The 24,304-nt window shown below is 35.1% G+C and overlaps 1 protein-coding gene across 2 annotated transcripts in view; it reads right to left on the bottom strand.

Annotated features, from left to right (window-relative positions):
* The window catches only part of LOC117337032 (1-phosphatidylinositol 4,5-bisphosphate phosphodiesterase gamma-1-like), a 66,395-nt gene that overhangs the window by 34,309 nt on the left and 7,782 nt on the right, over nucleotides 1-24,304 (bottom strand). The window contains exons 2-16 of one of the 2 annotated variants that reach the window (XM_033897781.1): nucleotides 13,496-13,645; nucleotides 12,789-12,882; nucleotides 12,411-12,458; nucleotides 11,973-12,054; nucleotides 11,298-11,381; nucleotides 10,176-10,222; nucleotides 9,587-9,635; nucleotides 9,188-9,289; nucleotides 7,717-7,832; nucleotides 7,493-7,578; nucleotides 5,631-5,751; nucleotides 5,138-5,223; nucleotides 4,675-4,757; nucleotides 2,444-2,510; nucleotides 423-431 (exon numbers count right to left, since the gene is read on the bottom strand). In XM_033897781.1, coding sequence (XP_033753672.1) covers nucleotides 423-431; nucleotides 2,444-2,510; nucleotides 4,675-4,757; nucleotides 5,138-5,223; nucleotides 5,631-5,751; nucleotides 7,493-7,578; nucleotides 7,717-7,832; nucleotides 9,188-9,289; nucleotides 9,587-9,635; nucleotides 10,176-10,222; nucleotides 11,298-11,381; nucleotides 11,973-12,054; nucleotides 12,411-12,458; nucleotides 12,789-12,882; nucleotides 13,496-13,645 — 1,224 coding nt within the window. The remainder of the gene's footprint in view (nucleotides 1-422; nucleotides 432-2,443; nucleotides 2,511-4,674; nucleotides 4,758-5,137; nucleotides 5,224-5,630; nucleotides 5,752-7,492; nucleotides 7,579-7,716; nucleotides 7,833-9,187; nucleotides 9,290-9,586; nucleotides 9,636-10,175; nucleotides 10,223-11,297; nucleotides 11,382-11,972; nucleotides 12,055-12,410; nucleotides 12,459-12,788; nucleotides 12,883-13,495; nucleotides 13,646-24,304) is intronic. The other variant, XM_033897782.1, reaches the window with a different exon arrangement.

Here is a 24,304-nt window from a genome sequence, read left to right on the forward strand (position 1 = left end):
ACCACCTGTCTTTAACTACCACCTGTCTGTAATTACCAACTGTCTATAACTACCACCTGTCTTTAACTACCACCTGTCTATAACTACCACCTGTCTTTAACTACCACCTGTCTATAACTACCACTGTCTGTAACTACCACCTATTAATAACTACCACCTGTCTATAACTACCACCTGCCTGTAACTACCACCTGCCTATAAATACCACCTATTAATAACTACCACCTGTCTATAATACCATCTATGAATAACTAGCACATGTTAATTTTTCCCATTAAATGTGAAGTATCCTTCGGAATGATAAGGTATGAGGAAAGTATTATCAGCAAAAGAAAATATATTATGGAAAGTGTAAGAATTGTCTTGGGTATACAGTTCTAATGGAGAGTGAAGGTTAAAGTCTTCAAACAAATCTCACTGACTTGGCATATCTGTAAGGAACCAGGAAATTATAACAGAAACACTTCAAGTTATAACAGTACCCACAATTTGTTTTTACAATACATGTAACTTCAAAATAACATAGCTTCACTGGAATACAGTATGTTGTTATCCCAGACAATGCAGGCCACCTTATGGTCAATACTGTTGTCAGAATTATAGCATTATAAATGTTGATCACTGGTTTAGTTTCAGTTTTAATGTTTTTTTATTAACAATTAATTTCAAGGTTTGATAGTCCAACTTCGTACAAGTTTTTTTAACAGTTTAGCTCCAGTTTTAATGTTTTTATTAACTGTTAATTTCATGGTTTGATAGTCCAACTTTGTACAAGTTTTTATTAACAGTTTAGCTCCAGTTTTAATGATTTTATTAAGAGTTCATTTCAAGGTTTAATAGTCAAACTTCGTACAAGTTTTTATAACAGTTCAGCCTCAGTTTTAATGTTTTTATTAACTGTTAATTTCATGGTTTGATAATCCAGCTAAGTTACAGTTTTGATAGTCCAGCTCAGTACAACTTTTTACTAACAGTTTAGTTCCATTTTTTAGTTCAATTTTTAATAGTCAAGTTTAGTATCATTTTTAATAGTCCAGCTTAATACAAGTTTTGACGGTTCAGCTTGGTTTGTGTTCTAATAGACTAGCTTAGTACAAGTTTTGTACACATATGTCCAGCAGAAGGGTCAAAATCTTTTCCCACCCAATTTATTGTCCACAGAAGTTTTACTGTCAAGAAGTCTAGATTTTTTTTTCAATGTCATACATTTTTTTGTACATAAATAATATAATGAAATTTACAATTGGACAATATTTCTTGAGTTTTAGATATGCCAAAATTCTAGTTTACATCTAATTTTAATAATAAACTTTTTAATTGATTTTTTGTGACAATTTTTTCTAATTCTTTTTCAAAAATAAAAATGAGATCTGATTACTTCTGTAGTGACAATGTCAAATATTGCAATTACAGAAATTAATAAATCAGTTGAATATCAAAAACCGTCAACAAACTAAAATGTTGATATCCAACTGCACAAAACATCATACCAAGCAAACATCAGGGTAAAGACATAGTAAATCATTAATCAGAAGCGGCCATACAAAAAAGAAAGCCTTCATCTCATGCATTTGTGTTAGTAAACAAAAACAACAAAAAAAACAAACAAATCATGCAAAATAATCAGCAATATAGATAGTTCCTTATAAGGAGTCATTTTAACTTCCATAACCGAAGTGAGCAGGGTACTCTATTTGAATGAATATGATAGCTTTTCATTACTGTACACCATATCAAAACTCATGGTTCTTTTGAAGTTATTAAAAGGAAAAGTTGACAGACCAAACGAGCTAATAGTTTACCTGATATGAAATCTTTAACTTTTGCAACCTTTATATAATAATCTACATTGACTTTTATGAAATGAATTCATTTATAATATTTTAATGACATATATTAAAATTTTCATCCACATTTTCCTACTCTGTTATATCTGTAATATATGCACATTTTCCTACTCTGTAATATATCCACATTTTCCTACACTGTAATATATATCCACATTTTCCTACTCTGTAATATATCCACAATTTCCTATTCTGTAATATATCCACATTTTCCTACTCTGTAATATATATCCACATTTTCCTACTCTGTAATAATCCACATTTTCCTATTCTGTAATATATATCCACATTTTCCAACTTTGTAATATATCCACATTTCCCTACTCTGTAATATATCCACATTTTCCTACTCTGTAATATATCCACAATTTCCTACTCTGTAATATATCCACATTTTCCTACACTGTAATATATCCACATTTTCCTACCCTAATATATTCTCATTTTCCTACTCTGTAATATATCCACATTTTCCTACTCTGTAATATATCCACATTTTCCTACCCTAATATATCCACATTTTCCTACTCTGTAATATATCCACATTTTCCTACTCTGTAATATTTCCAAATTATAAGAATGTATGCAGGTCTTACTTTCATCCACTCTATCCACAACACATTCTGTAGCACCGCCATCTTTGGGAAGATCCAACTTTTTATGCTGAAATTGAAACACCAGTTTAATAAGAAAATTGTTTTTCATTTAGCAAGCATACTGGGTATTACTAACGCAATACATGTCCCCTACCGGCCCCCGGTAAAATTAGTAACAGTGACTTTGACCCATTTGACCCGAAATCCCTGAAAATCTAACTTATCACGGTCATTTGCATTTTTTTTAAGTTTGATCTAAATCCCCAAAGGAATGAAGCTGCCAGAGAGCTGACAAGAATATTATAAAAATAGTAACGGTGACCTACATCTTAACCTGACAACCCTGAAACTTGAACTTCTCTGAGATATCAATTGCCATTTGTATTTGTGTGAAGCTAGAAATTTTTTTTTCAAAGGAATGAAGCTGCTAGAGTGCTGACAAGTGGCATTGTGTACTAATGAACAAGAGGGAGAGGGATGGAGAAGAAAACTATGTTTCTTTGACCCTGAACCCAGAGGTGTCGACTGTAGTTTCCCTGTAAACTTTGACAGAGACATAGTAAATTGTAAACTTTGACTCGGACCTTGTCAACTTTGATTCTGACCTTTTGTAAACTTTGACTCCGCTCTAACAAACTTTGACTCAGACCTTGAAATTTTTTAAATTTGCCTCGGACCTTTTAAACTTTGACTCAGACCTTGTAATCTATGCCTTAGACCTTGTAAACTTTGATTCAGACCTTTTGTAACTTTGATTCGGACATTTTGTAAACTTTTGATTCGGACATTTTGTAACTTTGATTCGGACATTTTGTAAACTTTGATTCGGACATTTTGTAAACTTTGATTCGGACATTTTGTAAACTTTGATTCGGACATTTTGTAAACTTTGATTCGGACATTTTGTAAACTTTGATTCGGACCTTGTAAACTTTGATTCGGACATTTTGTAAACTTTGATTCGGACATTTTGTAAACTTTGATTCGGACATTGTAAACTTTGATTCGGACATTTTGTAAACTTTGATTCGGACATTTTGTAAACTTTGATTCGGACATTGTAAACTTTGATTCGGACATTGTAAACTTTGATTCGGACATTTTGTAAACTTTGATTCGGACATTTTGTAAACTTTGATTCGGACATTTTGTAAACTTTGATTCGGACATTTTGTAAACTTTGATTCGGACCTTGTAAACTTTGATTCGGACATTTTGTAAACTTTGATTCGGACATTGTAAACTTTGATTCGGACATTTTGTAAACTTTGATTCGGACATTTTGTAAACTTTGATTCGGACATTTTGTAAACTTTGATTCGGACATTGTAAACTTTGATTCGGACATTTTGTAAACTTTGATTCGGACATTTTGTAAACTTTGATTCGGACATTTTGTAAACTTTGATTCGGACATTTTGTAAACTTTGATTCGGACCTTTTGTAAACTTTGACTCAGACCTTTTGTAAACTTTGACTCAGACCTTTTGTAAACTTTGACTCAAACCTTTTGTAAACTTTGACTCGGGCCACGTAAACTTAGGCTCAAACCTTTTGTAACTTTGACTCAGACCTTTTGTAAACTTTGATTCGGACATTTTGTAAACTTTGATTCGGACCTTTTGTAAACTTTGACTCAGACCTTTTGTAAACTTTGACTCAGACCTTTTGTAAACTTTGACTCAAACCTTTTGTAAACTTTGACTCGGGCCACGTAAACTTAGGCTCAAACCTTTTGTAACTTTGACTCAGACCTTTTGTAAACTTTGACTCAGACCTTTTGTAAACTTTGACTCGGGCCACGTAAACTTAGGCTCAAACCTTTTGTAACTTTGACTCAGACCTTTTGTAAACTTTGACTCAGACCTTTTGTAAACTTTGACTCGGGCCACGTAAACTTAGGCTCAAACCTTTTGTAACTTTGACTCAGACCTTGAGACATTGTAAACTTTGATTTGGACCTTGTGTAAACTTTGACTCAGGTCTTGTAAACTTAGGCTCAGACCTTTTGTAACTTTGACTCAGACCTTTTGTAACTTTGACTCAGACCTTTTGTAAACTTTGACTCAGACCTTTTGTAACTTTGACTCAGACTTTTGTAAACTTTGACTCAGACCTTTTGTAAACTTTGGCTCAGACCTTTTGTAAACTTTGACTCAGACCTTTTGTAAACTTTGGCTCAGACCTTTTGTAACTTTGACTCGGACCTTGTACACTCACACAACTCTTACCTTTAGGATGACTTTACGCTTGAGTTTCTCTGGTGAAGGCAACTGGTGTTGGTCTCCGTCCACTGGTTCTACCAGTAAGTCAGCTGCAGTAAAAAAAAGTACACGGCTGTCATTTAAAATTTACTTTATACAGTTTTGTAATACAAAGTTAGTTGATGCCTGAACTCTGAAATTATTTTAAAAGTATAAGAATACATGTCCATTAATGTTCAGCGATCCTGATTTTGTAAGCTAGCTATTGCTCCTCTGCTGCATTTTCATCTGATAATGTCCAAAAACAGAACAATGTTTAGGCCACATGACAACGACAATACTCTGTTGACCATTTGGCCAAGGGTTGAAACCACACACAGGAATCACCTAATACTAATATTTTTTCTATATGGAGTGAAATCAAGATTGATATGTCTATCAATATCAGAGAAATTTGAATTCTGATATTAATAGCCTAGCAACCACCTACCTCCGAACGTGTCTTTAAAAGCCATGGCCATGTTTCTTTGCTGACCAAGGCAACAATGGTTTTCTATGGACAGAATAAGCGGGTACCTAAAAACAATAGCACAACAATATTACAAATAGGTCTAAGAATTGCTTATTAATCAATGTATGCTATATCACTCAACCTTATCCAAAAAAAAATTCTACAGAAAATAGTAAAATATCTTTTTTTTTAATTATATGAAATTTTTAACCTATTAATTTTCCATTGTTTGTACGCAGAATACAGCTTTTTGATTGGTTGAGTTTTTTGTCATACCTAAATGAAAAAAAAAAAAATGAAAATGGCCCGAAAAATGTGACATCACAAACAGCCACAGCTTTGATTCCAACCCTTCAAAACTGTTAACTTCCTACATTGAAAATTATCTACAATTTAATGTTACGCACGAAAAGTATAAACCAGTTTTTAACCAATCCGTAAATTTTTTGAAATGCTTTTTCACAATACATACTCTGATGCGACCCAGGCATGATCCTTGATAGCTTTAAGAACGTCGAGAAATCGAATCCTTGAGGTCAGTGTGTGGCCGTGATATATACTGGGGTAGCCATCTGGGCCATCCCAACAATCCACTGGTCAAATTAGAAAGACAATTGTATGATGATTACATTTACCTAAATTATTGAAGGATGCAATGTTAGTACAGGATTGTGCCGAGTGAGCTAAAATATTGAACAAATTCCAACAATTTAATTATTTCCAGCAACTTCAAGAATGGTTGGATGGTTGCTGGTTTATAACATCTTTTCACGGCAATAGGCATGTGCTCAGGTGAAGGGAGGGGGTGGCCTCTATCTCCCTCTGGTGGGGGCAAATTTCTTAACCATCTGATATGTTCAAAGAGCTGAATGGCTCCCTGGAATAGACTTTGGCTTGGCGTCAGTCTTCGCTGGTCTTCCATCAAACATCATAAAGGAATAATTCATTATTCATATGAAGGGATGAGGGAGCCTGGAGGCAACCATTTTGAAATGACTGTGGTGGGAAGGTTATTTTACATCTGAATATTGTTTTTTATATCAAATCTGTTTCAACATCTGCTAGGTGACAGTACTGCAAAATAAGTGTATCCACCTCTCATGCAAAGCTAATTCCTGAACAGTTCTGACTTACAACAATCAAATTCTTTAATGTACTTTTTTTTAACAAATCTGATTATTTCAAATTAACTATAGTAAAAGAAATTTTCCTATACTTACACTCTATACATCTACAACTCATACGGAGACAGCGTACGTAGGCCTCCACAGAATGGAAATTTTCCTATACTTACACTCTATACATCTACAACCCATACGGAGACAGCGTACGTAGGCCTCCATAAAATAGAAATTTTCCTATACTTACATTCTATACATCTACAACCCATACGGAGACAGCGTACGTAGGCCTCCACAGAATAGAAATTTTCCTATACTTACATTCTATACATCTACAACCCATACGGAGACAGCGTACGTAGGCCTCCACAGAATAGAAATTTTCCTATACTTACACTCTATACATCTACAACCCATACGGAGACAGCGTACGTAGGCCTCCACAGAAAAGAAATTTTCCTATACTTACACTCTATACATCTACAACCCATACGGAGACAGCGTACGTAGGCCTCCACAGAATAGAAATTTTCCTATACTTACACTCTATACATCTACAACCCATACGGAGACAGCGTACGTAGGCCTCCACACACAAGTAAATTTTCCTATACTTACACTCTATACATCTACAACCCATACGGAGACAGCGTACGTAGGCCTCCACTCACAAGTAAATTTTCCTATACTTACACTCTATACATCTACAACCCATATGGACACAGCGTACGTAGGCCTCCACAGACGAGTAAATTTTCCTATACTTACACTCTATACATCTACAACCCATATGGAGACAGCGTACGTAGGACTTCACAGAATGGAAATTTTCCTATACTTACACTCTATACATCTACAACCCATATGGAGACAGCGTACGTAGGACTTCACAGAATGGAAATTTTCCTATACTTACACTCTATACATCTACAACCCATACGGAGACAGCGTACATAGGCCTCTACAGAATAGAAATTTTCCTATACTTACACTCTATACATCTACAACCCATACGGAGACAGCGAACGTAGGCCTCCAGACGAGTAAATTTTCCTATACTTACACTCTATACATCTACAACCCATACGGAGACAGCGTACGTAGGCCTCCACAGACGAGTAAATTTTCCTATACTTACACTCTATACATCTACAACCCATACGGAGACAGCGAACGTAGGCCTCCACAGACGAGTACATTTTCCTATACTTACACTCTATACATCTACAACCCATACGGAGACAGCGTACGTAGGCCTCCACAGACGAGTCACTTGATATCTGGTCTCCTGTTAGGTATCTGTACAACAAACGAGAGCATACGTAGCATAAAGTCTTGTTTAATAATAATTTATTATTTTGAGTATTATATACCGTACAGGAACATAGCATCTGATGTTGGAAAGGTGAAGGCCATTTATATACCAATCGTACATACGTGTTATGAGAGGAAGCTATCCAGTACTGAGACAATGGTTGGGTCATATCCTGGTTGATCCTGTCATGCTTGTCGTCCCAAATAGTATTGTCTTTGGAAAACAAGTAGTCTTGAAACTGCACAGAAAGACATTCATGTAAAATACATGACAGATTTCAATGTACAGTGGAACTTCATTAACTTGAACCCGACGGGACCCAAGAAAACTTCGGAGTTATCGGAGTGTTCAAATTAAGCGACTTGTCATTTTTGGTGCATAGTTTGGTCAATATTTGTCAACATTACAAGATCATTTTAATTCTACTCTATCACTCATCAGTTTAGTGTAAAGACTGGTCATTACATGTTCATGTATATGTAATATTTCCTTCTATATCTCGTAATTTAGTGTAGTTTTGCCGATTGACAGTCACGATAGAGTTTCTTTCACTTTACACTTAGGGAATAACGATAAAACGGAAATCAACCGAATAATAATTTATTATCAAATAACCGTTTAAATTTAACACAAATTATATATTACATGTAACAGAACCATAATCTTCTATTAGACATAATACTGTTTGATGGGCCTACATTTAGTACTTACGTTTTACCGATAACCATGCCATTTCCACGTGTATTGGCACAGGAAGTTGAGCTGCGCATGTGCATATAAAATGTTACTGTTACTGAGTTGGCATGTTATCCGATTTAATAGACAGCGGTGACAGTTTATACAGACATACTCTGAACACCCCGGAAGTCATTTTGCTATTGTTTCAGTCGTTTAAAGATTTGATAAGCAGCGGGTGACTGTTTCAGTACTACACCTGTAAAACATCAGCCGAGTACCCGTGTGTCGGAGATTCGTTCCGTTTGAGCGAGCTGGTCAATGTGTTGTTGATTGTAGTGTGTATTAGGCCTATTATCGGCGACTGTCTGATGTAAGTAAAGCAGTACTTTTTATCACCGATCGCGCATGTTGTTGTTATAAAGGTCCACAGACAATCTGTTTAATTATTTACTAAACACTTACATTAAGAGCATATAATAATCGGTACGTTTGTAGTGCTGATATCTTCAGTATTACAAACGGAAGTTTGATGTTGAAAAAAATGTCGGCGTTTACCACCGATTGTTGTTAGACTCAAAAACGATACTTCGAGTTATTCGATCATTTCAAGTAGGATTTTTATTGTTGGGACAAAATTCTTTTCGATTTTTTCGCATTCGAGTTTTCCGAGTTTTTTTACTAGGATAAAGATCAAATTCGGTCGGGACTGACAAAGTACTTCGAGTTAAGCGGGGTATTCAAGTTTTCAGAGTTCTAGTTAATGTAGTTCCACTGTATTTCTCTTCCATAACAACTATATATATAGACTTTGTCAACCTGCAAGATTTGTATAGACCTCGTGTCTTTTCATTTTATGTAATGTAACTTAGGTACAAGATATTCAAAATGAGTCTGGATACATAATCCAATACATACCTCCATATCTGTAAAGTACACATTGTTTTTGTGACGGATTGGATCAGCAAGGAATTTCACCATCATCTCCTTTACTGCAACAAGGTTTTCTGAAATGCTCTCCTAAAATAACAAGTTGGGTTATCTTCAGAATCATTGGTCAATTGTCATGTCTAAGCTGTCACAACCCCAGGGGTAAACATAAAATTTGGACTCAAAGTAAGGGGTGGGCTTATTTCAGGACAAGGAAACATCATTTGATGACATTTTCACTGAACTGCTGCAATAGCGTGAGCTGCCCCACTTAACAGAAAACCACAACCAGGCTTCATTCACCACTGTTTATAGCAAATAACCTCCAAAATAGCATAACCACTGATATTAAATCAGATCTTAGTATATAATACATGACTGACTTACCTTTTGTTCATGTTTCAAAAACTGTTGAAATTTTTCTGGATTAATAACTCTGAAAACAAATTTCATCAATAAAATTTTATGCATAAATCATTTAAATTGTGGAACATATAATTTTACACATCTTTTACAATGTAGATTATATAACTTTATATCATTCAATATGTAGAACATATAATTACAACTTTATGTTTTATGATAAAGAACATATATCACTTTTATATGTTTTATGATAAAGAACATTATCACTTTTATATGTTTTATGATAAAGAACATTATCACTTTTATATGTTTTATGATAAAGAACATATCACTTTTATATCTTTTATGATATAGAACATATCACTTTATATGTTTTATGATAAAGAACATATCACTTTTACATCTTTTATGATAAAGAACATTATCACTTTTACATCTTTTATGATAAAGAACATATCACTTTATATCTTTTATGATAAAGAACATATCACTTTATATCTTTTACACTGTAGAACAACACTAATATTGTTACAATTTCTTGTATTTTTAAATTTTATTTTTTAATTCCATGTTTAGGGAGCTCTCAGATCCCTTTACTAGATACACTTACTTCTGTGGAGGACATTCCAAGTAAAACTCTAAATAATTGGTTATAATCTGTGGAAAGACAAAAATCCAGAAGTTATCAACACATACTGTATAAAATAACATGTGACAAAAATATTTTTTCTTTATTTTTCAACCATGGAAGAAAAGAGGAAATCTATTATACATATAAATTGTGTTGCCAGGGATTCAGCAAGGTGTCTGTAGGATCCATACTGGGCCCCATTCCCTTCTAATATTGACCCTGTATTCGACCTGAGTTTCTCCAATCAGCCATTGTCTATAATTGCCCAGATGGACATTTTATTAGTCGTAATCTCTATGTCTAACAATAAATAAATATAGTAATAAATAAATTCATACATAATTTATTAGGCAATATGATAAAAGTCTATGTACAAGACGGACGGAGAGGCAACCTATAATTCAACCCGATTTCACCAGTAAAGGACTAATACAATCTGTCTACCGTGTGTACACATGGTATATCTGGAAAGTATCAATCATTGCGCAATAAATTAATTTCTGTATCCATCCTCAAATGTGTCCTAGCATATAAGTTTGATATTAAAGTTCGAAGGGTTAACTTTCGAAAAACATTCAGCATTATTACAATTTTAAAATTGATCATGCTGCAAAAAAACGTAAGGGGACTTATTTGTGGGCAGGTGATTATTTGTAGATAATAGAGCTGTGTATCGCAAGGTGGGTAGCGATACGATTCGTATCGTGATACAGGGGTCACGATACGTATCACGATATATGAGAAACTGATGACCTAACAGATATCTGATATTCCATCGTACAGTAGTCATCTTTTGTTTGTGGTATTTCCGGAATATTAGAGTCCCACAAAGGGTTGTTAAATTTAGATAATTTGGATTGGAAAGAACTCTAACAGGCAGCTTTATAAGCTGCAAGAATGGCCTTGTCAGCCATGTTGTTTACTACAAAACATAAGCTTATGTTGGTCAAGGGAGGTAACTTCACATTTTTAAGTATCACGATACAAATCAAGGACAGACGATGCATCGATTCACCACTCAGCGATCCAATACATTGATGAATCGTTACACCACTAGTAGATAGATATAATTACTGAAGTTGTTAGGTAAATTCTACTTACCACAGGTACAAACACAAGTCGGTGGAACAGCAGAGCGAACTGTTCAAACACCAGTTCTTCTTTTCCACCTTTTTCTACGATTTCCTAAAATGACAATTGATAACACCAAATGATACATTTATAGATTGATAACACCAAATGATACATTTTTTTAAGTCTATGAATTAAATCTGTAGCCTAGATTTAAAATATAACTGTACTACTGTAATTTCCTTCACATACCCCCAGGCTAGTAATTATATACATCTGATGATGCCTTTTGTGGACTATTGCCAGAGTGGGTAATACGTAAATGTTCTACTAAAACTTGTTCAAACATGACCATCCATTCAATAGAAAAGGACAACAAACATTAAAATGGTTTACCTTCCAATACAGCGTTTTAATAACCAGTCATTTTTATAACTAATTAGGAACCTATATAAAGCAACCACTTTTTTTATAATTCACTGTCTTAAGGGTGGTCGGGTGGCACAGTGGTAACACACTAGGCAGCCAGGTTTGATTCCCTGATCGGACGTGAAAAATATGAGGTCACCTGAGGTTTTCCCCGGGTACTCCGGTTTCCTCCCACAGTAAGGCCCCTTGTGCGCTTCCATACGTTCATAACTTGTTTCACAATTGTTGTAAAATAAATAAAGTTTATATTTGATATTTTAATGGTTAATAACTTGCCTGGAAGCGTTCCCTGAGTTTATTGGTCGGAATCTTTGTGTTCACACGCTGCATCCAGGCCTTCATTGTCTTCAACGTCACCCTGCAAAATAAAAAAACAGAATACAAATTATTGTACAACTCTTTCTAACTTTAATATACAAATTTAAGTCCATGAACACAAGCTTTTATATTCGGATATGTTTAAAACAAATGATTATATACAAATATTTATAACTTCATGAATACACAATTATTAGTTGTAATTTGATGAATATGATGTTTCAGTTTTTCTATATATGGATTGCCTTAATACATTTCAGAATGCACTCGATAAAAATCTGATAAACAAATACAGTTGCACAACTTTTGCTATTAAAGACTCCGGTTTGCCGTTATTTTTCTAAGGGGGATAACTCTAGATCAGAAGGATATATGGCTTTTGTTAAAGCTACTTACACATCACTTCCAGCCTTGTCTATGAGGTAAAACTCCCGTCGCAGCCATCTAGGAATAAAACAGTTATTGACTTAGTTGCGATTATACAAGGAAGAAAAACCTGAACTTCAAAAATAATATCTGACCTGAAAATCCTTTCAATCCATGAAAAAATATTAATTTAGATACAGCTGATATTTATCACCAAAAATATTTGAGTCTGAAAAACAAAATGCATATTTCAGCATAAGTTTGGTTTAATGAATACAGAGCCTGATATTCAACTGAGGTTTATAAGTTTGCTGCTCTACTGACTGAGCTTCAAAATGGAGGCCTGTTTTGAGCTTAAAGAGTATCAGACACATGTACAGAAAATATGTAACTATAATACTGACTTACCGTTCAAGCTGATGCTGATAAGGAGCATTTTTGGCACTTTTTTCCAACCAATCTAGTCCGGACTTCCATCGTCTGAAGTCGTCGGGGGAAGAAGCTGAAGACAGTAAAGAGGTAAAAGTCACATTTCAAATTATTGGACTTATTTGAGAACTTCTATTTGACATCGCAACTAGTATAAGATTCTGTTTATCACTTCATATTTATGAAAAGTTCAATCAATTTAAAACTTTCGAATTAACTATCTTAACAATCTAAATACATACGTATGGTATCATAATTATAGTTATTGTAATGTCATACAATATTTATGATGTCACAATAAACTTATTACACATGTATGTATCTTATTATAATCATAATCATGGTCGTATTACATGGTAATGGGCTATTTACATGTATACAATAAATTGTGATTTTGTAATACCCGGAAAATTTGCTTACAGACAAATTTAACATCCTTCTGCAATATAGTCCGACATTCAATAATTCACCAATCAAAACTAATTTAATCTCGTTAATATTCATAAACGTGAACAGATGATAATGGTAATGAGCTGAGCCTTTAAATCCCCCAGGCTATGTAACCTCCCTCTTCCTTCGTGGTACTGAACATCGATCAGCACAAATCTGATTCTATCATGTTGAATTTAGATAATTTTTGAATATTAAAGTGTTTCCAATGTTAGATAATATAAATGTAGACCTACCAACAACAGAGAGAGTTTTCAGTTTGAAGTCATTGCCATATATGAGTATAAAACAGAGGTTGCTGTCTGCTTTTCTCGCTTCATCTGGCCATTTGTCGAAGTCTCGTGAACTCTTCCCTGCTCGCACTTCCTTCACCTCCCGCAAATTCGCTGAAAACAGACACAAACAATGAAAGTGTCTATGAATGATGTGGATTTAAAAAAAAAAAATTTTTGCAATCAGTTTGGTTGTTTTTGAAACAGAACACAAACAATGAGCAATGGTTCTGTTTATGTATATTTAGCCAGTTATTTCGTGGAGATGATATTTTTGTGGAAATTAGATATCCTGTAAAATTTTGACGTCTGGAAATATCCGACTATACAGTATACATATTTTGATTATAATAGTCGTAATGACTGGAAATTGTGATGAACATGTCTGCATTATATATGATCTCATGACAAATCAAGGTGTTACTTGCAATTGTACTCCTTTAGGGGTTTGTAATTCTTACACATTGACTAGATCTTTTGCCATATTGAAATAAACTGAACTAAAATCAAAATTTAAATCAGATCATATAAATCCTCACTGATCTTCTGTCGCCATTTCATTTTTGATTAGAATTTTTCTGATCTTCTGTTGCTTGTCTATATATTAAAACAATAACATTTAGTTTCAGATAAAATTTAAAAGATATTTTTGTCTTTTTATTTTCACGGCAAAATAATTGTGCGTTAATTTTCTAAAGTGAAGAATAAGTAAAACATTTTCCCAAATCTTGAAAAAATATTATCTATTTTATGTTACAATTTATGTTTGAACACATACAGGCTATTGCAAAATATGTTAAGCATGAAACACTGCGATATAAGATAAATCATTAATCATTTTTTATACATATATATAATTTTATCTATTTCTGTCAGTTATAGCCGGGGCCAGCTGTTACTGCCAACATCCTCTGTAACAGGCACCGATCCCTCCAATAGGGCTCTGTCCTTCAATTACAACAACATGGAGGAAGTTTTATATTACAAAGTTGTAACAATACAACAATTTTAAAATAAAAATTGAAATTTAATCAACTACAATCACCCAAATTAAATTTTGAAGTAAATAAAAATATGCAAGTCCTATCAAATATTATTTTTACTTATAGTATAATATACAGCTGGTAGGGTACGCATGTATAGGTAAATAATACTGTAGATGAAGTATAATATAGATGTGGTTCTAATAAATATGTTAAATGTTTTTTTTATTGTACTTACATTCTTGTCAATTGGGTCATTTTATGGCAAATTACTTGTAGTAGCTGGTGACTACCTCACTTAACAACATTCAGGAGGCTTGCATTGGTGCATTTTATCCAGAGCAACTCATGATCAGGTAAAGTGTATAAGTCTTGTCAAAGGACACAACCGTAACAGCCTTACATGTACAGGGTAGTTCTTGATCTCATCAGTAATATAAATGCTTATTAATTACTGATAAAACAAAACCACCCTTAACTCATTCACCCCTAAAGACACATTTAGTTCATTAAGAAAGTTCAGGGGTAAATGAGGTAATGAACGATCCACAAATCATATCTAGCCGTGCTTGAAATTCTACTAAATGAGCTTGCATCACAGCTCCTTGTCAGCATTTGAAGATTTTTTGGACATAAATACTCATATATGTATATGGACAATATTTATTGGTGTCCCAAATTAATCTCTTACAAATTAATTGGGAAAATGTCCTGCCCGCCTCCTGGATCAATGTGTATAAATATATAGGTGGACAAATTTGGTATTGTAATTTTTCATTGATACGTATATACCAGTAAACACAAAATCTTATACCAAGGGAGGTAATTATAACATACCCAGATGGATTTGGTTTGTTTTGTGTAACAGCCAGGGTGATTTAAGGACGTGCCAGGTTTTGGAATTGTTGCAAAACAAAATTACATTAACATTTTACCAATAGTATAATCCCATACACCACTCCATAGACAGCTATATATAGGCCTTAAATAGACACAAGTACACACAATCATGATCTAACCCATCAAAGTTATAGCTATCATCACAAGTTTTATAGATCTAGATTAATTGACCCCTGAATTATGCACATTATTTCATATTGTAAATCAAAAATTTCCCATGGCCAGTGGCTCTAATTTTAGATCTATAATAGTATATAAATGGCTCTAATTTTAGATCTATAATAGTATATAAGGCAGACAAAAATATCTTTAAGATATACTATGTTGAACACCAGGAAATATTTACCACATGGACAATGCAAATTTGTCCTCTGTGCATCGTTGTGTGTAAGCCAATTAAATAAATACATTTAGAAGAGTTAATTCAGGACAATGTTATAGATTAATTTTGGTACACAGTAGATTCACTTAAAGTGGAAGAGCTCGAGGTGAACACATACTGATTCAATATAAAGACCCCCCCCCCCCCCCCCCCCCCCCCCCCCCGGGATGTTATTTCACTGCCACAGGACGAATACTACATACCATGTTTATCCTCAAATAAACCCCCCCTCTATTAGTTTAAAAATTCAGCATTAAAGTTTTGTGAGGGGGCTAATATTTGTTTTCATTATTTATGATCATGAACCGCTTTCAGCTGTATGTGAATTTTAAAATCTATGATTCTGCAAAACATTTGAGAGGGATTATTTGCAGGCAGGGAATTATTTGTAGGTATGGCAATAGGTTTATTAGAAGATAAATACAGTATACAGACTTAATGAAAATTCCCCTATACAGAAAATATCCTGCTCTCTAGCAAGATATAGGTGGCTTTTTGCTGGGGTGGACGGCACAAATTAAAACTCTCTTGATATATATACCAAGCAACATATTACTATTTTCTTTGATATCTCAAACTAAAGCACAAAAGAGAAAGCCTGATATTTTTTCTCTAGGTGGGCACAAATCTGCCGACTTTATTAATGTATGTAGGTAAGGGTCTGATCTCCTATCTTTATTAGTACTCCTATCATAAGAAGATAGCAGCTCAAGTACTTACGTCAATAATCCGACATCGATATATAACCCCTATTTATAATCTTATATATTATAGCGACCTATATAGGTACGGACTATTATCATACTAAGGCCTTGTGAATCCTTCTGAGAACAGTTCACTGAAATAAGTATATAATATATCTTTATTTTTTTTTTTAAACATTGCAACAGGTTTATGCATGCACGCTTACGTGCGTTTCGTCCCTACAACTTTGATTCAGGTACACCTACACATGACTAACTGTTATCCAGCTACATGGAGCCAGTCAGGTACTCGCCTCGTCAAATTGTCAATACACCCAATAAATAATCACAGATCTGTATTGGGGGTATTGAGGAATACTTGTGTATGGGACAAACGTTGAGACCGTGGGTTGTCCCAAAGGGGAATTTAGCTCTCTATCTAGCTGTACATACAAAGAAACCAATATACATTGGGTGGTCATGATCAGGTGGCATAGTGGTACACTGCCTTTTACCTAGGCGACTGGGGTTCGATTCCCCAATCGGACATGAAAAGGTCAGGGGTCACCTGCCCGACCATGTGGGTTTTCTCTGGGTACTCCATATCATGACCGGATTCCTCCCACAGTAAGACCACTCATATGTACTTCCATCCGGGCCAACAAGAGTGATTAATATAAGTACTAGTTGGTATAGCTTTTTTCGCAATTTTTGAAAATAAATAAAGTATACATTTTTAAACCAAGTTGGATCTATTAGATCACTTTTCATCTTTATCTCTCCTACCTACATACAATGGTCCTTTTTATATTTTCTCTACTATTAACTTAAAGTCATCAAACTTTTCACGTAATAGTGTAGGGAAAGAGTAATAATAAAAACCCTGCCTGCACTGGGGCTCAAACTAATGACATTTCGTTTTCCAGGCAAACATGCATCCTTCCACTAAACTAAGGCTAAAGGGAATTTCCTGTTAGCCTGAACTAGTCAGGGGACCTATATATACTTTCCACTTTTACACAGCTCATATCTTCTGCCCGAATATCAAACCAGAAACAAATATTTCAAGGCTTATTTCTAAAGTATAGACTGAAATCAAACCACTTGTATCATCCTCCTCCATTTTACTTCCTTTTTTAATGTCCTCTTGTTTATTCTTTATTGTTTATTGGTACATCTCAAGTACATCTTGAGTACATCTTCAAAATTTCAGCAGCATCAATACATTTCCCCAAATTGTGTACTGGCAGATCATGATCAGTAACAAGCATGCTGGGTATTATATTGCTAAAGCATGCATGTCAGTCACCTACTGGCAACTGCTAAAAAACAGTACCGACTTTGACCTTGATCATGATCACCCAAAAACCCTGAAACGTGTATGAATATATACTTGATCTGTACTCATACTGAAGTTATACCTTTCACCAACATACCTTGAAGCATGGCTGAGAAAAGTGTTGAAAACTGAGTGGACGGAGTGTTTATAGTTAATTGAGTCAAATATGGTATCTAAGAAAATTTCCTGGTTTAGTTTAAACTGTAAATGATCATGATGAATCTCTGATTGTCTTTATAGACAGAACTTCCTGCTAAATCATGCATTTTCCTGCAATTCAACGTATTTCACATTTTCAATGTCACTCGATCAGGATTGAGGAACCTATTATGAAAAGTTTTCTTTTTCTAAATTTAACCAGACAATGGATGCTTATAAATAAACTTGCTACTATATAAACATTGAAAAAGTGACTCCAGAGAAAATTTCAATATAATTCTAATAGCTAGTATTCAGTGGTATTAACATTGAATTTGAGTGGAATATATGTAATGCAATGAAATTTCATTAAACTTGTATATAGACGATTCCAATGGAATCTCCTGTGGTAAAATTAAACTGAGGATAGAGTGATATTCCTACTGGAATTCGTGAGATCAAATTAAACCGAAGATTCCACTGGATACAGTGGTATTCCTATTGGAACTCCAGGGGTAAAATTAAACAGAGGAGATCTAGATCCCTCTGGAATTCAATGGTATTCCTTCTTGGAATTCCAGAGATAAAATTAAACCGGAGATTCCACTGGATACAGTGGTATTCCTATTGGAATCCAGGGGTAAAATCAGAGGAGCTATATAGCTAGATCCCATTGGATACAGTGGTATTCCTATTGGAATCCAGGGGTAAAATCAAACAGAGGAGCTATATAGCTAGATCCCATTGGATAGTGATATTCCTATTGGAACTCCAGGGGTAAAATCAGAGGAGCTATATAGCTAGATCCCATTGGATAGTGGTATTCCTATTGGAACTCCAGGGGTAAATCAGAGGAGCTATATAGCTAGATCCCATTGGATAGTGGTATTCCTATTGGAACTCCAGGGGTAAAATCAGAGGAGCTATATAGCTAGATCCCATTGGATAGTGGTATTCCTATTGGAATCCAGGGGTAAAATCAAACAGAGGAGCTATATAGCTAGATCCCATTGGATAGTGGTATTCCTATTGGAATCCAGGGGTAAAATCAAACAGAGGAGCTATATAGCTAGATCCCATTGGATAGTGGTATTCCTATTGGAATCCAGGGGTAAAATCAAACAGAGGAGCTATATAGCTAGATCCCATTGGATAGTGGTATTCCTATTAGAATCCAGGGGTAAAATCAAACAGAGGAGCTATATAGCTAGATCCCATTGGATAGTGGTATTCCTATTGGAATCCAGGGGTAAAATCAAACAGAGGAGCTATATAGCTAGATCCCATTGGATAGTGGTATTCCTATTGGAATCCAGGGGTAAAATCAAACAGAGGAGCTATATAGCTAGATCCCATTGGATAGTGGTATTCCTATTGGAATCCAGGGGTAAAATCAAACAGAGGAGCTATATAGCTAGATCCCATTGGATAGTGGTATTCCTATTGGAATCCAGGCCTAAAATCAAACAGAGGAGCTATATAGCTAGATCCCATTGGATAGTGGTATTCCTATTGGAATCCAGGCCTAAAATCAAACAGAGGAGCTATATAGCTAGATCCCATTGGATAGTGGTATTCCTATTGGAATCCAGGGGTAAAATCAAACAGAAGAGCTATATAGCTAGATCCCATTGGATAGTGGTATTCCTATTGGAACTCCAGGGGTAAAATCAAACAGAGGAGCTATATAGCTAGATCCCATTGGATAGTGATATTCCTATTGGAACTCCAGGGGTAAAATCAGAGGAGCTATATAGCTAGATCCCATTGGATAGTGGTATTCCTATTGGAATCCAGGCCTAAAATCAAACAGAGGAGCTATATAGCTAGATCCCATTGGATAGTGGTATTCCTATTAGAATCCAGGCCTAAAATCAAACAGAGGAGCTATATAGCTAGATCCCATTGGATAGTGGTATTCCTATTAGAATCCAGGGGTAAAATCAAACAGAGGAGCTATATAGCTAGATCCCATTGGATAGTGGTATTCCTATTGGAATCCAGGCCTAAAATCAAACAGAGGAGCTATATAGCTAGTTCCCATTGGATAGTGGTATTCCTATTGGAATCCAGGGGTAAAATCAGAGGAGCTATATAGAGGATATCTAACAGTGTCTTCAGTAATACCAAATATATTTCACGAGTGGGGCTAATATTTTGATATTTTTCACGAGTGCGCAGCACGAGTGAAAAATATCAAAATATTAGCCACACGAGTGAAATATATTTGGTATTACTGATCATGAAGACACTGTTAGATATTCTGTTTATTACATTTTTTATCAACGAAAAACCTACCCCGTATGCTAAACTAGGCCTACAGCGATAATTTGCAAACAAAAAAAGTAGTTTCCCTTGTCCAGGTGCTGACATATATGTCGGGCTTTCTGATTGGTCAATTATTTTGGTATTTTCTAATCATTAATTTGATTGGTCAAATCAGCAAAAGTGATATTTTTCACTTTTATAGAATGAATAATTTTTTATATTTCACTGGTAAAAATGTAATAAATAGCTAGATCCCATTGGATAGTGGTATTCCTATATTAATATTAATTCCAGAAGTAAAATTTCCCAAATTTTTTCATAACTACAAACCAGGATGATTCTTCTGGAATTCAGCAACATGAAGGAAAGCGTCAACTTCAGAGTAAATTGCAATTATCACTTCAAATAATTTTGCAAAATCATCAAGACAACTTTATGTATAATGACTCAATGTACTAGGGCTGATTGATATCTTGCGAGGATTTGAATTTTGCCAGACATAGTGTATCATTTTTCAACATATATAATCCCCTTCAGTATCTAGATCTATATATACACTCTTTTTTCAGCGCTGTTTAAGGGCCTCAATGCCACTTTTATAGTACTCCTTTTCTTGGCTGTTCTGAAAGTCATCCACTGCATGTATGACGTCATCATCCGACTGAAAGTGGGTGCCTGAATTAGCTGTTTTCAGTTTTGAAAATAAATGAAAGTCTGATGGAGCGAGATCAGGTGAATAAGGCGGATGCTCAATAAATTTAAAGCCACAATCGTGAATGGCAGCCGTGCTAATGACAGACTTGTGAACAGGAGCATTGTCCTGATCGTCGTATAGTGAGGTTTCAGCAGAGCTTCTGTTTAATATTTTCCTGTAACTGCCTCAGAAGTGAAACATATATATATATATATGAGCCATTGATTGTTTGTCCCTTTTGGAGATAATCTATCAGCAAAATACCATCTAAATCCCAGAAAACCGAGGCCATAACCTTCCCAGCTGATGGAACAGTCTTTGCTTTCTTTGGTGGGGAGAGCCAGGGTGTTTCCATTGTTTCAATTGTTGTTTGACATATAGGGTAAAATGATGGACCCATGTTTCATCCATAGTGACAGATCTCTGAAGAAAGTTGGCAGGATCTTCCTCTAAAACGTTAAGATTAGCACACAATAATATGCGCCTGGTGTGCTTCTGATCAACTGTCAGAATGTCTTGGTACTCATCGGCCGAAAGCTTTCTCATTGCAAGATCCTCGGTCAGAATGGAATTAATGTACGTATACGCTTTCCTGTGAAATGCCAACTCTACTGGTTATATATATTTCTGTGACTTGTCTGTCAGTCATAACTATATCATGAACTTTATTGACCATTTCTTGGGTTGCAACATTGACAGACTTTCCAGGACAGGGGTCATCCTCAAGGCTCTGTCGCGATCAGCCATGCTTAAATTCCGCCATCCTCCTTTTCACTGTAGCATATATGAAGGGGCATCTTTCCCTAGTGTTGCTACCATATCATAATGGATATCCTTAGGTGTTAAACCTTTTTTTATGCAAATATTGGATCACTACTCTTTCACCAATTTTGTCCATTTGGCAAAAGCTGCTTGTCTTGTTTACTTTAGAGTGCTACCTCGTCGATATAAACTAACCAAATGAGGGCAGTACTTGGGTACACGGCCCTATAAAGTCAGAGAATAGTCGCAATTAGACTTAAAACAAGAGGCCCATGGGCCTTAACGGTCACCTGAGATTTGAAATATTTCAGTTAATTCAATTGACCCTTTTTGAACCCACCCATCAGCCACTAGGGGTCAGTCAGGGCCAACAGGTGTATACCATTAAGCTGTCATCCAATGCTGATAATGTTAACAAAGTTAGAATGAATTCCGATAGAAACCAAACAAATAATAGTCAAAAATGTGATTTCCCTATATAAACTATAGTAAAATCTACACCCTCCCCAGGGACAAACTTGTGACTCCTGGGTCATGAAGTTCATTACACTAGTAAATCACTATAAGACCCTTCCACCTATAAAGAGTATTTGATTCTGTCTTAATTGGGTCTTGAGAAGAAGATCTTTGAAATTTCAGTCTATTTGACCTTTTTTTGGCCTGCCCATCAGCCCCTGGGGGTCAGTCAAGTCCAACATGTGCATACCATCAAACTGCCATCCAAAGCTGATAATGTTAACTAAGTTAGAATGAATTCCAATACAAATCCAACAAATTATAGTCAAAAATGTGATTTCCCTATATAAACTATAGTAAAGTTTACCCCCTCCGGATCCCCAGGGGCAAACCTGAGACCCCAGGGTCAGGAAATTCACAATTTTTGAAAAGCACCTTAAGACCCTTCCATCTATGAAGAGTGTTTGATTCCATCATATCTGAGAGTAGAGAAGAAGATTTTTGAAGTTTTTGTTAATTTGACCCTTTTTAGCCCCGCCCATTAGCCCCTGGGGTCAGTCAAGGCCAAAATGTGCATACCATCAATCTGTTATCCCATACTGATAATGTCAACCAAGTTAGAATGAATTCCAATAGAACTCCAACAAATTATAGTCAAAAATATGATTTCCCTATATAAACTATAGTAAAGTTAACCCCCTCCCCAGGGGCAAACCCTGAGACCCCTGGGTCAAGAAATTCACAATTTTGGTAAAGCACCTTAAGACCCTTCCATCTATGAAGAGTGTTTGATCCCACTGTATCTGAGAGTAGAGAAGAAGATTTTTGAAGTTTTAGTCAATTTGAACTTTTTTAGCCCCGCCCCTCAGGCCCCTTGGGGGTGGGGACCATATAATTCACAATTTTGGTTGACCTTCAGCCATAGAAGCTTCCTGCTAAATTTCATTGAATTTTGTTTAGGGGTTTTGGAGAAGAAGTCGAAAATGTAAATTGTTTACGGATGCACGACGCACGACGGACGACGCACAACGCACGACGGACGACGCACGACGACGGACAAAAGGGGATTAGAATAGGTCACTTGAGACTTTGTCTCAGGTGACCTAAAAAGCAGTATCTCCTTCAATATGAAGCTCACAACTTATCAATCAGCCCACATAATTAAACATCCTTGTGGTGTTTTACTTTTATGTCTTCAAAACCACCTGATAAATACATTATAGGTATATATATACCCACTATATTTGTGTAACTGTTCCATGTTCTATGTCTTTATGTGATCATATGTAATTTACCTGTGTCTTGATAAAGGGGCAGTTTGCCTTGAAAATTCGACAATTTACTTGTCTGTACTGTCGTTATTACTACGTATATATACTTGACAATTATATATATATATAGATTTGCCATAGCAGCCACATATTTTAAAGCATTCTGAGAAATTTCAACTTTCTTCCTGATGTGCATAAAGAGGTTTAGCATCATGAACACATTATATTATTTCAACAATATGTATTCGTGCTAATAAGCACACTGCCCCTATAAATATAAGCTCATGATCACCCCCACTTTTTTTCAGGAAAAGATGATGGGTGCACTTAAGCCTGTAACTGAAACATAGAAGAAGTTCCTTATTTTCCTCACTGTTCTGTCAATATTATCTTCAGTTTTTAAACCAAAGACTGGATTTTTTTTCACAACATACATATATATAGATATAGGTAAATGAATTATTTTTCCAACCCAGTTTTCAAATGGAAACTTTTTCCTGAACATGTTTTTTTTAAATTCAAGAATACACCTTTTGTGCTTTTGCAACCGCTGCGCACACATGTACAGTGCATGCATTAGGTCAAATACGGTATATAATGTACATGTTGTTTTTTTTGTTAATTTCTGAAGTACAAACTTTATTTCTATAGGAAGTTAACCATCATGAAACATATTCAAATTGTAATTTGTGTAGTAAATAGCCATGAAAATGAGATATAGATTTATGTAGTGATAGAGTTAAAGAATGAAGCTTATTACAAACCTCTACACAATATAATACATATACATAGTAACCTGGTTTGATATTTCAAGGACACAATATAGTCAATTACGTATACCCATCATATTACCTACCCAATATGTCCTTTATTATCATAGTGCTAATTACAGTACAA

Source organism: Pecten maximus, chromosome 11 (genome assembly GCF_902652985.1).
Source record: "Pecten maximus chromosome 11, xPecMax1.1, whole genome shotgun sequence".
Classification (NCBI taxonomy): Eukaryota; Metazoa; Mollusca; class Bivalvia; order Pectinida; family Pectinidae; genus Pecten; species Pecten maximus.